The sequence below is a fragment of the Phlebotomus papatasi genome, chromosome 2 (genome assembly GCF_024763615.1).
Source record: "Phlebotomus papatasi isolate M1 chromosome 2, Ppap_2.1, whole genome shotgun sequence".
Lineage (NCBI taxonomy): Eukaryota > Metazoa > Arthropoda > Insecta > Diptera > Psychodidae > Phlebotomus > Phlebotomus papatasi.
In genome coordinates this window covers 109,045,153-109,060,366 of record NC_077223.1, presented here as the reverse complement: position 1 = coordinate 109,060,366, position 15,214 = coordinate 109,045,153, and the positions used below count along the sequence as shown (strand labels likewise).

At 36.1% G+C, this 15,214-nt stretch overlaps 1 protein-coding gene across 8 annotated transcripts; it reads right to left on the bottom strand.

The window, feature by feature from the left end:
* Nucleotides 1–1,466: 1,466 nt before the first annotated feature.
* On the bottom strand, nucleotides 1,467–13,855 carry LOC129800770 (zinc finger protein 236-like). 8 transcript variants are annotated; one of them, XM_055845397.1, is made up of 7 exons: nucleotides 13,023–13,855; nucleotides 12,790–12,956; nucleotides 8,595–9,201; nucleotides 7,936–8,528; nucleotides 6,334–6,472; nucleotides 6,075–6,272; nucleotides 1,467–2,174 (listed from the first exon to the last, which is right to left on the bottom strand). In XM_055845397.1, exons 1-7 carry the CDS (start codon nucleotides 13,509–13,511, stop codon nucleotides 2,160–2,162), a joined length of 2,208 nt encoding a protein of 735 aa, XP_055701372.1. In that variant the 5' UTR covers nucleotides 13,512–13,855; the 3' UTR covers nucleotides 1,467–2,159. The 8 variants fall into 8 exon arrangements, with proteins under 8 accessions (XP_055701372.1, XP_055701369.1, XP_055701373.1 ...); XM_055845394.1 differs by having other exon boundaries at nucleotides 6,079–6,272; nucleotides 13,023–13,854; XM_055845398.1 differs by having other exon boundaries at nucleotides 6,075–6,251; nucleotides 13,023–13,854.
* Between the last annotated feature and the right edge of the window lie 1,359 nt (nucleotides 13,856–15,214).

Sequence of the window (15,214 nt, the reverse complement as noted above, 5' to 3'; positions counted from 1 at the left end):
AATTGAGCAAGATTTTAGCATTTTTTTTGTTTAGCAAAAGCAATTTTTCCTAAGTCATTTTGCCATTTTGAAAAATGTTCTTTAACCTCAAATTTATTTTAGGTTATTTCGAAATATTATGTTGAACAAATCCTCCAAAATCTTTTTGAACTTCTGACGTGATTTCCTTTTGAGATGATTCCTTTAAAAATGTTGTATAAACCAACAATATTTCATGTAATTGACATAACCTGAAAAGCTGTATTTCTTAACTTTTTCTCTCAGAGAGGTTAGTTTTTATTAAAAATTTTATTAAAAAATATTTAGCACTTTTTTCTTCAGTAAAAAAAAAATGTGCTAGGTTGTTTTTTCACATTTAAGGAAACATTTTAACCTCAAAGTCTTTCGAAGTTATAAATGACATTGACATAACCTGAAAAGCCATATTTCCTAACTTTTACGACAGGCAAGCAATTGTTATTAAAAATTAGGTGACTTTAAACTTCAAATTCAGATTTAAGAACTTTTTGTTCAGTTAAATCAATTTTGCGAGGTTATATTGCCGGCCTGAAAAACACCCTTTAACCTCAAATTTGTTTGAAGTCATTTCTAAAGGTTAGATTGAACAAAACCTCCGAAAAGCTGTTCGAATTTCGAATGGAACGAACCTTTTTTAAGAGAATTTCTTCGAAAATGGCTATGGTACAAAACGAAAATATTCTTTTTATAAGTGACCTAACCTCAAAAGCCATATTTAATATTTTCGTTTATCACCGAGCAGTGGTTTTAAATTTAAAATAAAAAAAAAGGTTTTAGTAACTTTTCCTTCAGTAAAACAAACTTTACTAGGTTATCTTTCCGCCCTGAAAAACGCAGTTTAACCTCAAATTTCTTTGAGGTTATTTCTGAATATAACCTCAATTTTTACTAACCTATTGTGCACTTGACATTAATTCCTTTAAATTCTGTTAAATTCTGCAGTATTTTGTCCGGAAAAGAAAATCCTTAAACTTTTGCAACAAATCAGCATTCCGTAGTCTCTCCAATTTATGATTCCTTATTAGTTACATAATGCTTTTTCAAATGTAAATTCTAAATGTTCAACTATATTTTTACACTACAACTGTATTAAAAATTTACTCTTGAGAGAGAGAGTGAATGAGAGAAACATTAGAAAAAAAGCAATTTTTGTTTCATTTTTAGAATATTTACACGCGATTTTTTGGGGTGAATTTTATCCATTGACATTTTGCTGAAAATATGTTCTATATATATATATATATTATTTTCTCTGGGGTTTAGAAATAATTAAAATAAAATATTTGTTTCTCAAAGAAAAATACTTGGTAAATTGCAACTGGAAAAGGGGCTTTTGAAGTGAGCAATTAAATTGTGTTGACACAGATTCAGGTGTAAATCGCGACTTAATCAGTTGAAAATTCTTGTGGTAAATTTTACACAATAAATAAGAATTACTTCACAATCAATTTGATTTAAATTCAAGTTTATTCTTCTTGGGGCTTCTTTTTTTATGCTACAAAAAAAATATTAAAGTGAAGAGAGCCCCTTTAAAAAAAATATGGCAACAAAAAGTGGCTTCAAAATGTCTAAGAAAAAATATTGAAAAAAAAAAATAAATAAATAATAGGACAATATCTTACACTATTTTTTTCCTAATGCAAATGTTAGTGATATTTTTTCTTGCAAACTTTTTGTTTTTGTGTGTGCTTCGCAAGAATTGAGATTAAATTTTTGTGATGAAATATCTCTTTTTGCAATGTAATTTTCCTTTTTTTATACTATGAGACTTTCTGAATTTTTTTTACCTAAATTATTTTTTGAGATACATTTTACACAAAAAAACACTAAATTACTAGTTTAGATTTAAGACTTTTCTTCCTTTTAACTATTTCTTTTATCCTTTCTTGGATTATCTTTTTTGCATTTTCACTTCACTTTTTTCTTCTCCTTCTTTTAAACTACTTTTATCTTTTTTGTTTTAATTCTTCACAACAATCATTGAATATCGCATTTTACTCCTTAAATTACCACACAATCAGATTTTTCTTTTAAAATCTTTTTAAATGTTTTTTTTTTGTTTTGTTTTTCTTCACAATGAAACACACAATTAAAACACACACACTGAGAAATACATTTAGAACACTTCCCTAAAGTCCCATTCACGTGAAGAAAATCTGCAAAAGGTTTTTTTTTTGGAAAAAAATCTATCAGCCAATGGAAAAGGAGTATCTTAATAATATGGCTGACAATGCAAAGAAAAAATTATAGTTAGCAGATACACAAACCTACATGATCGTAAAAATTACGAGAATCTTAAACGCATTTTTGCAATTTTCTTTTAAATTCAAATTGCGTGTTTTTATTCTGCAATTTTTTATAAATTCATAAGAAAATTTTAGTTTTGGAAAACCTATCAAGAGGTCAAACAACTAGCTTTTATGGTATGTGTCTCCGCTAATCTTAGGAATTTATAGCAATTTCCTTCGGCTAACTTCAGCTTAGTATAATCATGTATAATCAGTATAATCAGTAGATTGCTCAGTTGAGCAATCTGATACAATTCTTTTGAACTTATTCTTATTCATCGGGTACTTCTTATCAGTTTGCTTCTGTGCACGTAATGTAGACAGAACAATTTTTCTCCCTGTTTTTGATACTTATTAGTGACTATAGCTTCGAACGCTCCGAATCAACTGAACCTATTTAAATCTTCGGTAAATTTAACATCAGCAAAATATTAGGTTTAATTTAAAATTGTTTAATTTAAAGTTGTTGAATTTCAAGTTGTTGAATTTGGAGTTGTTGAATTTAAAAATTGTTGAATTTTTGTGTGTAAACTCAAAAATTGTTGAATTTTCATTTCATTTCGTTTATTTTAGTTTTTATGCCTTTTTAGACATTTGTAATGTTTCTTCCTGTAATGTTTCTTCCTGTAATGTTTTTTCTAGACATTTGTAATGTTTTTGCCCAATGAAAAGCATCTAGACTGAAGTATATGTCTTAAATGGAAATTCAACAATTTTTACACAACTTTTGTTTAAAAATTCAACAAATTTTGTCTGAAAATTCAACAATTTTTGTTTAAAAATTCAACATTGGTTGAAATACACAAAGCAGACAAACAAAAATTTACAAAGAAATGACAAAATTTTACGCACATTTGGCTCTATTCTGCGAATAAAGATAAAGATAAATATAAAGAAATAAATTGAAATATAAAGATTTGGTATTCTACAATCAAGATTTCAAAATAAAGCTGTTAAATATCTTTATTTTTAAATTGGATAAAAATATTTCAAGATTTGGTATTCCGCGCCCAGATTTCAAGGTGATTCTAACCTCAATATTCTTTATTTTTCATAAAGATTTCAAAGGTGGTCTCGAGGTGCTTTGAAATCTTTATTTGTGTTTTGAAACTCGTTTGAAAAGCATTAAAGCCATGGAAGATCTTTCAATTTATTAGAAAATTTAAAGATGCAGAGGCAGTATAACGAGGGTAATACGCTAATACATTAGGAACACAATAAATACAACTTTATTTATTTATTTCAACAAAAAATACTTATATTCAGTCATACTTCGAAAATATGTACTATTTCAGAAGAAGGCAATATTTTGATGAAATTAAAATCTAAACTGAATTTATTCACTAAATCTTATAGTTCAACAAAGATTATGGAAACTGCTCTTCTCTCTTGGAATTCGAGCAGTTAAAATTGTTGTTATTAGCGAGAAATGATCTTTTGTACCCTTCCCTTATGTATCCATTTCTTATTTTTAGAAATTGGTAAAGGTAGGGTTCGCCAAGGAGTTCCCAAGCTTTTATCATTCAATCATCTCACTTTCTCTTCTCTATGCCTGGCGTTCCGTTTTTATTTGAATGAGTCTGGCTAGACTTTTCATGAGAACGTCCAGTTTTCTTTTTTTATGGTCGTCTTCTTCCTACACAATCCTAGCTCTCGTTATTGTTACAGGTACTTTATGTGCCGAAGCTTCAGGTTTAGGATCTAGAGGAATTTCTTCGTCTAGATCTAGAACCTCATACGTTTTATAATATAATGATCATTATTTTTCGATCTAATGACAATGACAATGATGAACCGGTAGCTGAGAGTTATCTGGGTTCTCTATGACTGACTTGAAGTTGAAGGGATCCCTTGCATCTCTGTATGTAGTTAGTCTAAATTTTATTTTTGACTAACTAACTCTATTTTTCTGCGAGATGTTTCCTGATTCTTAAACCGGTAAATCCATCTAAGAAATTTTGCAAAAAGTGCACTCATAAATCTACATTAAAAACAATTGAACATGAAATTCGGGGTTTCTGCACCTTAATCCAATCGTCTAAAATTTATAAAACATTCCCTCTGATTTCTTGGTGTTCAATCAATTTCAAGCTCTATTTGTTCCGGAAATATTTTTTTCTCAAAGTACCTAAGAAGTGTAAGAAAAGTGAAATTATTTCTAGGACTTTTCCACTTAAAGTTGTCATTTTTATAAGCTAATTCATACCACCCGAAAGACTTTCCTCATCCACCACAATTTTAAAAGAAAATTTCCACTCCTTGTCGTGAAAATTAACTAGAAAAAATATCTCCTACCAAGAAATCGGCTTGATTGACTAAAATGCCAAAATGACAAGGCATGAGTGACAGTTAGGATATTGAAATCTTTATTTGCGTTTCTTCGACTTTTTATCCAAGATCGCAGAATGCCAAATCTTGAAATTTTTAAAATCTTTATTTTGATTTGAAACTTTATCTTTATTCGCAGAATAGAGCCCATTTTTTGTGTGTTTACGAACATTTACGAACAAATGTTTGTAAAAGTACAAAAACTGTTCGTCAAATGATCATTTTACGAACAATGTTTGTGAAAAAAGTACAAAATTTTACGAACTTGCTTGTGGATTATACGATTCACGAGCATTTCGTAAGTCCTCCATAGGATTTCACAAACATTTACGAACAATTTTACAAAATATTTTTTTCTGTGTGGATAACCTCTAAAACACATACAAAAATGAAAAAAAAAACGCATGGCGCGTTTTCGAGCAAGAAATGAGGGGCATATTAACAATCTTTGGGGCGACTTCTTGGGGGGTTGCTTAAAGGTCCCAATTCGCTATCTCTCAGCGTTTGGCCTCTAGAGCTGACAACACCCGGACGGACAGACGCGCAGACGGACAAACAGGACAAACAGCCTAACGACAGTTCTCAAAAATATTCTTATTTCAGGACAGAATGTCCTTCCGGTGAGCGTCGGTGTATTGAGTGCAATCCAAAAGTAAAACACACAATTTACCAGAGCTTTCGACACCTGTCGTGTCTTCTTCAGTGGTTCTTGGTTAGTCTTTTCTTTGGTTAGCCTTTTCTCGACAGCTTTGATTGCATTTCTTATGTGTGTCCAGTCTAATTGTGATTTTTTTTGTATACAAATTCTCGCTTGCTATTCTATCATTTACTATTTTTCCATTTTTTTTCGGAGATATTTCTTCCTATTTCTCCGAAGACATTCGAAAGGAAGAAAAATGCGTCAATCGTCTCTTTTTGCATCAGTATAGTTTGCATTACTGTTCAAATTTTTCCAGCTTTGCATCTCGCAAAAACTGTCAAACTTGACAGAAGTGTATTAGCTAATAGAATGCTAGAAAGTGTCAGCCATATTGATCACTCTCACTTCCCATTGGCTGAAAAAAAATCTTCTTCAAAAACCCGTAGCATATCCTGCAAATCGTGAACAGAGCATCAATCCCTTCGCTTCCTTTCCGTGAGATAATAATCCACGCAAAGGAAGTCAGAGGAACAGAAGGGAATTGTGTAAAAATTTTTTCATTAAGATTGAAGAAAAATTATATCACTTTGAGTGGTGTTTGTCTCCCTCGCGAACACCCTTCAGTTGTTCTCAATCTTAAAGTGCTGCATGACATCCGAAGATGCCACAAATTGAGTTGAATTGAGAGTGACAAAATTTGAGATGTTTGAGGGCAAAGTAAGGACTGTTGTGTCATGAGATCCCATCCCACTTCCCCCTCCCCCAGATCCCTGACCCGAGGTCACGGGCGTAAAGTGTACTTGCATGATTTGGGCCTGACTCGATGGTGTCGTACTCACGACCATCGTCGAATCCTCCACACTCTGCTCCTCAGCTCCCTGATCATCCTGCTCCCCACCACTCTGACCCACATCTTCAGCCTCAACTCCACTCTCTCCCGCTCCATTGGACGCCTGCGTTCCATCATCCGCCTCCTTCTTCACCAACGTCGCGATCGGCTGGAAAGTGTGAAGTTATGCCACAAGGAAAAGGGACAGAGTGGACGACTTTTGGTCTTACCTTTGAATCGTCAACACTTCCAGCTGTGCCGTCCTTTTCGTGCATCGCCTTGTGTTGCACGTAGTACATCTTCACCACGAAACTCTTCTGGCAGATTTCGCAGTAGAACGGACCGTTGTTCACATACTCAGAATGGGTTCTGAAGGATTAGAAAGGATCTCACTAAAACGCTTTAAGGAAGTTTAGAATCGTATAAAAGCAGCTACTATTTCGATACTACGGATTCTGGTTCATGCGAAGTAGGTACTACTTCGATACACTGAAGCGTATAGACCTACTACTAATTCAATACCACGAATCGTACGAAGTAGCTACTATTTCGATACTCCGAAGAGTATAGATCTCATGATATTTTGATACTCCGAATCGTACAAAGTAGCTTTCGATATTTCAAATGCTCCGAATCGTGGAAAGTAGCTACTATTGCGATATTCCGAAGCGTATATACTTCCTACTTTTCCGATACTCCGGATCGTACGAAGTAGGTACTATTTCGATACTCCGTAGCGTATGAAGTAGATACTATTTCGATACTCCGGATCGTACGAACTGGCTACTATTTCGATACTCTGAATTGTAAGAAGAAACTTTCGATACTTCGAATCGTACAAAGTAGCTACTATTTTGATACTCTAAAGCGTATAGATCTGCTATTAAATACCCCGAATCGTACGAAGTAGTTATTATTTCGATACTCCAGATCGTACCAAATAGAAACTATTTCAATACTCCGAAGCATATAAAAGATACTATTTCGATACTCTGGATCGTACGAAGCACCTACCATTTGGATACTCCGAAGCGTATAGATCTGATCATATTTCGATACTCCGAATCGTAGAAAGTAGCTCTCGATACTCCGGACCTTAGAAACTAGCTACTATTGCGATACTCCGAAGCGTATATACTTGCTGCTATTCCAATACTGCGAATCGTACGAAGTAGTTATTATTTCGATACTCCGTAGTGTACGAAGTAGCTACTATTTCGATACTTCGAATTGCAGGAAGTAGCTACTATTTCGATACTCCGGAACGTATAGGACTTGCTGCTGTTTCGATACTCCGAATCGTACAAAGTAGTTATTATTTCGATACTCCGTAGCGTACGAAGTAGATACTATTTCGATACTCCGAAGCGTACGAAGTAGCTACTATTTCGATACTCCTGATCGTACGAAGCGCCTTCTACTTCGATACTCCGATGTGTATAGATCTTCTATTTCGATGCTTTGAATCGTACGAAGCAACTACTATTTCGATACTCCGTATTGGACGAAGTAGCTACTATTTCGATACTCCGAAACGTATAGGACTTGCTGCTGTTTCGATACTCCGATTCGTACGAAGTAATTATTATTTCGATACTCTGTAGCGTATGAAGTAGCTACTATTTCGATACTCCGTAGCGTACGAAGTAGCTACTATTTCGATACTCCGAAGTGTATAGATCTTCTATTTCGATGCTCTGAATCGTACGAAGCAACTACTATTTCTATCATTTCGATACTCCGAAACGTGCGAAGTAGTTATTATTTCGATACTCCGAATTGTACAAAGCTTACGAAGCAGCTACTATTTCGATATTCAGAATAGTACTGACCTCTTGTGTTTATTGAGGTTGTCCTTGCGCGAGAAGAACTTGTGGCAGAATTCACAGCTGAACATTTTCTTGCCCGTGTGCGATACGACATGCCTCATGAGATGCTCCTTGCGACTGAAGGTCTTGTTGCAGCCAACTTCTTCGCATTTAAACGGCCTGAGACCAGCATGAAGCTTGAGATGCTGAATCAGATGCTCCTTGCGCTTGAAGGTCTTGCCGCAGGTGTCACAAGTGGTGCAATTGGGCGGAATGTTAGCCGTCCGGATGCTGGTTGTTGTTGTTGCTGTTGTTGTCGTTGCAGATGCTGTCGTGACAACTGCAGCCGATGTTGCGACTTTTCCAGGTTCTGTCTTTATTTGCACTTGAGTTGTTGGCGTTTGTGTGACCTTCTTCGTGATGGTGATCCTCCTGGGCTGCTGCTGCTGCTGCTGCTGAACTTGTTGTTGAGTAACCTTGGCCATCTGTGGCTTGGGAGGAGATGTCTGGATGGTGATTGTGGCGGGTGGTGGAGCCTTCTGAACAGCCGGACTGCTAGAGACTGGACTCGAAAGCGGAGTAATTCGCACAGTTGAGGCCTGACTTACCGGTTGAACCTAATATTTAAATATCATTTTGCTTAAGAAGTTGGGACGGCTGGAAAGGAAGAAAAGAGGACAAACCTGCTGCTGTGTCTGCTGCTGGAATTGCGCTGACGACGTCGTGAAGATGATCTCGGCATTTTGGACAGCTTCTGCCAGGCTCGAGGACACCGTAGACGTCTGTGCCGTCTGGATTTGAGCGGTCTGCGGAGCCGAAGAGATGGATAAACTCGTGGGAATTGCAGCAGGAGTCAATTGCACAACAGGCTGCCCATCAACTGTCGTCAGTTGCGGTTGTAGCTTCATCTGCAGGAAAGCTGTGGGCAGTACGATATTCTTGGTGTCAATCTGCGTGAGAATCTGCTGATCCGAGCTGCCGTCCTTCAATGTGATGGGCAGGAAGCATTTGTTGGTGGGCGAGAAGATCTTCAGGTCCTGCAGCTGAACCGTTTTCGTGGGACTCGTACTGACTGCCATGGGCGTTGTGGTGATAGAGGGCGTCGTGACGACTTTCGCTTGTTGCTGCGAAGCTGTGGGCGTGGCCAGAACCAAGTTAATCTTGGGCTTTTTGGCCTTCGGAGGCTCTGGAGGCTTCACGGCTGCTTTGACTGTTCGCCGAGTGATTTGTGTTGAGCCGATTTGTGTTGTTGTCTTTAGCTTCAGAAACTCATCAACTTGAGCGAATGCACTAAAGAAAGATTCAGAGAATGATATTTCGGCATCAACATACTGGAAATTCAATTGGAATCAGTACTATTACCAAATTAGAAACATAAAACAACGATATTAGTTAAACTAGAAAAAGTTTAGCCAAGACTCATACCAGACAAGTTCCAGGCAAACTTCCTTCATTTTAGAACCAATGCTAATTTGGTTCAATTAGTTGCTCAAAAAAGGTGAAAACCTTAAAGTCGATTATCTCGGAAACTATGAGAGATAGACGGCTGAAACTTTACACCACATTAGAGTCTCCTTTAGGCTTGAGATATGCGAAATTTCATTTAAAAATGAAAACAAGGAGCCCTGTAGCCGATCGGCTGCAAAGTTTCACAGTAACGGAAAAATCCATGGAACTTTTCTGCTATTAAACGCTAATATTCCGCTTGGCATTCTGCGGAGTTATCAGCTTCTTTTCGCGTGGATTTCCTGCAAAAAAAGTCCGAGGAATTTTCTTGCAACATATCTGAGAGTATTCTCTGGAAATTGATTCAAAATTTCAATTGAATATTCCGAGTATATTTTCTGATAACTTTCCGGCTAAGACTCCATGGAGGTAAACGCGAAAATTTCGCAATTATTTTTCGCCCTAACGCTATAATTCTTGCGAGCTAAACATATACTCAAATGAACGATATGGTAGCAATATTTTCAACTGAAAAGTAGAATAATTGAGTGTTCGTCTGATAGATGAATACTCTCCAAGTTCCAAGTTGCCAATTGGCACTTATAGTCCATTTATTTGTGAATGTTTTTTTTTTTTGTGGAAATTCTCTATGAAAATTCCACGCCATTTTTAATCAATTTTAGGAATTATTTTGAAAAAAAAATATTTTAAAAACAATCCACTGGAGAAGTCGTGGAATTCCGTAATATTAAACCACGGAAGCGACTAAGGTCGTTGCATGGAAATTTCCACGGAGAATTTCGTGGAAATAAAAATGATTTTTCCGAATTTTTAAAGGGCTGACTTCCGATTATACGCTAATAATCCATAGGAAAATCCGTGGAAATATTCGTCAGAGAAAAGTCCATGGAATCTCGCGGAAATTTCTTATTAGACGGTCCTTACAGAGTTCCGCAAACGTCCATGGAACGCTAGGAAGAAATTTAGCGTCAAATTCCATCTCGGAAGCTTACGTGGATTTTGAGCGGTAAAATTCAGGGAAATCCACGCAGATTTTTAGCGGAAAAATCAGCGGACATGACAGAAAAGGCTGCTGAAAATCCAGTGGAATTGCTGCGCCCGTTGGCTATAGCGAAAATCCGCGGAAAATTCCGCGCCTCGCAAAAATCGCGCGAAAAATTTCCACGTCCCGCAAAAATCCGCACTTGCACTTTAACAAAAAAAAAAGATTTTCACACAAAACATACGTTTTTAGAGCATTTAAATTCACTTAAATATCTCCAAAGTTGCAAGAGTTAGTAAATTCTTGACATAACCTCAAATGCCTAAAAAATTCTTTTCTTTATTATCATTATATCTCTCTCATTCTCGTTTTACGCTCAAATGAAAGCCTTCAGGTTAAGAAAATCGCAATTTCATCTGATTATCTTTTTACCCTTTAAGGACGATTGGAACACCGGTGTCCCATAAAGAAAATAATTTTTCCTGGCTACTTAAAGTTATTTTTTTCTCATGTCTGTACATAATTGTAAAGTAGAAGGTTGAAGGAATCTAGAATATTTTTTGCAAGTCTCTAGCTATTTGCCATGTAGTAAATATTTAAGCTCAAAAATGGCGGATTTTTAAATTCTCAAATTCATAATTGATTTTATTTTTTTTATACTTCTATTTTTTTTTAAAGCAAAACCCTTTTGGCAATAAAAACTACAATACTCATACGTAATATTTTTCATTAAAGCTACAAATATTATTCATTGGTATTGTCAGAAAAATTATTTATATTTTTGGGCTATTTTTGTCCCTATCGTTCATAGAAGCACAAAATACAACGAATCAGACTCTGTTGGACTTTCCAAGGTTAGATGTAAGACTTATCATTGATTATGTTTCTCAGTTTAATTTTTATTGTTGATTTTCAGTCCGTAAAAAGTGTCTCGTCGTTAAAGAGTTAAGACGACAGACTTGTCAAAGAAATCTTACAACATATATAACCTCAATAAATTAAATCTGATATGTCTTAGGATTTATATTATATAGTTTTTTTTTTACATTTATCTGACACATTCAAACTCAAAAGTGAGTTTTGTGCCAATGTTCTGTTTATATTTGTCTAAATATTTTGTTATTGGGCGGAAAGCAGATAAGTACTTCTGCCATAACCTCAATAATTCCGTATTTCACTTATTTTATTGACTTTATTCATTCTTTTAGGGTTCAAACAAATTATTCACTCTAATTTCAATATCTGGAATATATCTTAGCTTTGTGTAGAGACCGAAGCAACTATTCGTTTACATAACCTCAATTAACCTCAATTAATGAGAATAAAATACGGATTTAGACCTGGTTAGGATTTATTCCTTTTTACTCTTTACTCTTTTTTTATCCCTTCCTTAGGTATTGAGATCAATTGGACAAATCGGATCAGTTGTGAAGAGTAAAAAGGAATAAATCCTAACCAGGTCTTAACCATCTTCACCCGTGTTTTATTCTCATCAACCAAAAGTAACCGAACCTAAACTAATAAACCGCTCTCATAACCTCAATGACATAAATTTTGCATATTTACCTCTTTTAAAGTGCGAACGAAAGTTTTTACTAAAACAAAAAAAACATTTTTTTGTTTCTGCATTCCCATAACCTCATTTATTACCTGCATTTTAAAATAACCTCAATTACCCCAGAATCGCTTATAATTTTGATTGAGCTAAATAAAAATACAAGTCAATCATTCTTTTTATTCTGACTTTCATTTGGAATTTTATTTTTAATTTATTATTTTATTTAATTAATTTAAGACTTTTTTGGTGGTAATTAAATCTTTGTAGGGTAGAATAGTCTAATTCAATCAAAGCCTGGAAGGTTCTTTTTCTAATTAAAAGAATAAATCACAGGAAAAATTTCTAAATTAAGCAGCTTTTCCTTTGAAAAATGAAAAGGGAAAAACTTTTTTTTATGAACATGACTGTTCTCATGTGCTTCTACATTATCGACTTTTCTTTGTGATGGTTCCTGTCTCGACTGTTTTTCCAAGTCATGTTCTGAAACCACCAAACAGTCGTGACAGGAACCAAAACGGAGAAAAGTCGATAATTAGGCTAGTCTACCGTAAATATCAAGATCTTTAAGGATTTTAAGAATAGTGAACTAACGTTTCCGGGGAATACAGTAGACTCTCACTCAATCGGCTCTTTTTCAATCGGGCGACAAATTTTGTTGACAATTTTCACGTTTAATTATGAAGCTAATTTGCTCAAATTCGCTGTAGTTCTTCCTATTTTATCGTGATCCTTTATAATTGAGCGCTTTTTGTGAAATTTACAAAGGCTTTGACGCTCAATTCTATCGCTAAACCGGATGGCATTTTGCCCCATATTCCCGATTGAGAGAGAGTCTACTGTAGTTAAAAAAAAATAGAAGGGAAGGACTTACGATTGCTGCTGCTGCTGCTGCTCAGTGGTGACCAGAGTAGCTGTTGGCGGGTCCTCCTTGATCTTGTACTGAATGGGATTAGCCTTGAGTGTCTGTCCATCGAGGGTGAGCGTATACTGAGGCGTCAATTGCGTTGTGGCTTGCTCCAGAGCACCCTCCTCCACGGACTGCAAGAGATCACAAGATGGATGAGAAAGAGGAGCCAATCTCAGGCAATTCTGTTGATTGTTTACCGGAATGCCCACGGCCTGGATGATGCTGCTGAGAAAGTCACTGTTCTGCGTGCTAATCTGTGTGACATTGCTGGCCGGAATGGCAGACACTGTCTTCACGGAATTCGGCACTGAAGCCTGCCTCACAGTCACCAGAGCCGGCGTTGTTGGCAGAACATTGCGCTTTGCCACAACATCCTTAATGTACACCTTACCCTCGTTGCGCAACTTGGAGGAATTGAGACAACTCTCCAGCATCGCCTGGGCATTCTGACAAGTTTCCCGGAACTCCATAATGGATTCCACTTGCTGCAGGCACTGCCCACACACAATCTTCGGCAGCTTGTCCTTCTCACTCAGCTGAATGGGTAGGCAGCCGGTGATCTTGCTGAAGAGATTCCTCTTCTTCCCATCCTCCGAGAAGATGTGCACCTTTGTCCCATGACTTCCAGTGCACAAGCGACACAGTTCATAGTAATTTACACATCGATATTCTGACATTTTCGCCATCTGGTCACCCGGGTGACCTTCCCGCACACCCCACCAGTCCACTAAACACTTCCCGGAGCACCCAGCTGCCGGGAGAGCCACAGAAAAACCCTCCCAAGGTCCCCCTCACAGCTTGTGAGGTTATGTGTCGCTGTCGCCCCCAAAAACACCAATTTGCCCCACTCTGGGATTCACAGCACTACCACCACAACACAAACACTGCCCACGGGATACACGGAGAGACTTTTGGGGGCACAAACAGTGATTTTCCGCGGGAAAAAGCAATTTTTCTCACAATAAACAAAACTCTGAAGAGCGTCGGACAAATTCGGCTGATTTCGATTGAAAGGTATATAAAAATTTTTGTATATAAAGCGCTTTTTTACATACTTCAATTTGGAGGGAAGTGTAACCAACTTCATGCTATAACTTCCCCTTCTTGTCTCACTTCGAATTCCCCTTCCAATAGTCATTGTAAAAAATAAAGCAGAAGATTTCCCCTTTCTGTGCTCGACCTCAAAATAACAGCTATTGTCAATTGCTGATCTTCAACAAAAGTTAAATAATTTAATCATAAACTAAATTAACCATTATATTAATTGTTTCGCATGCTTCGCATTATCGAAAAAATCGCTTTTAAAATAATATTGCTAAAATTTAATTCTCTCATATAAAACCATTTACAAAGTATATTATACACTTAGTCCCGGCATTAAGTCCTTCGGGATTATGGATTATGTACCTGACGGAATTATGCACAGACGATTATGCAAGTTTGCCTACCTCTGGGAGTGAATTTATGAAATCATTTTTGAAATACGCCTGATTGTATACCAATTTGCGACGCGGGAAATTTGCAAACATTTTGCTACTTTTTCAGAATAAAACTTTAATTTGTTTTATTAAGATTTTTTTTTTAATATTCTAATCATTTATTGAAGAACTCTGGCCAAAAAGTACTGTTTGTTAATGCATTTCTATATTAATTTTTTTTTCTTGTCACCGTCTGACAAGAAAAACAGCTCTGCTCCACAAGTAAAAATGGCAATAACAGTGCTCGAGCTAGGAATAAGCATGTTCCATATGCGAGAGGTCCGGTATGGACATTTGCGCAATACAAAGGGCAAATCATTAATAAATAGAGAATAAAAATGGTCCAAGAATAGAACCTTGACCAATTTCCTTAACTCTTTCCGGACCACAACATATCCAGCGAACGAATTTCAGTAAAACTCACTTTATTGTAAGTCTTAGTGGTCAAATATGATACTTTTGCAGAGAAAGAATTTTTTCCGCATCTGGGAAATTGGAAAACTCATGGGTACTCTCGTCCCCAAAAGAACGAAAATGAGACAAACTTGGATAAATTTCAATTTTCCAAAAGCCAATAATATCAATTTTGTGAATTATTTTTGCGTGTCAAATGACTCCTTTACAATGTTGATCACTAAAACAAGAAGAATTATTAACCAGTATCTTGTGCGATGTCCAGGAAGTGCTAAAAAAGACACCCAGCTCCTGCTTGCCAACAGATTCCTCAAAATATTTCACAGAATAACACTTTAACACACATTTCTCTCAACACGATGTTATTACAGATACATTAAGCTTTCTCAAGAGCCAAAAAAACACTTCCTGGACAATCAGAATTCACCAAAATCTGGAAGAATAGGAAAAACTTCCTCGAAAGCAATCTCCCTCGCTGCCAAATGTCAAAATTATCG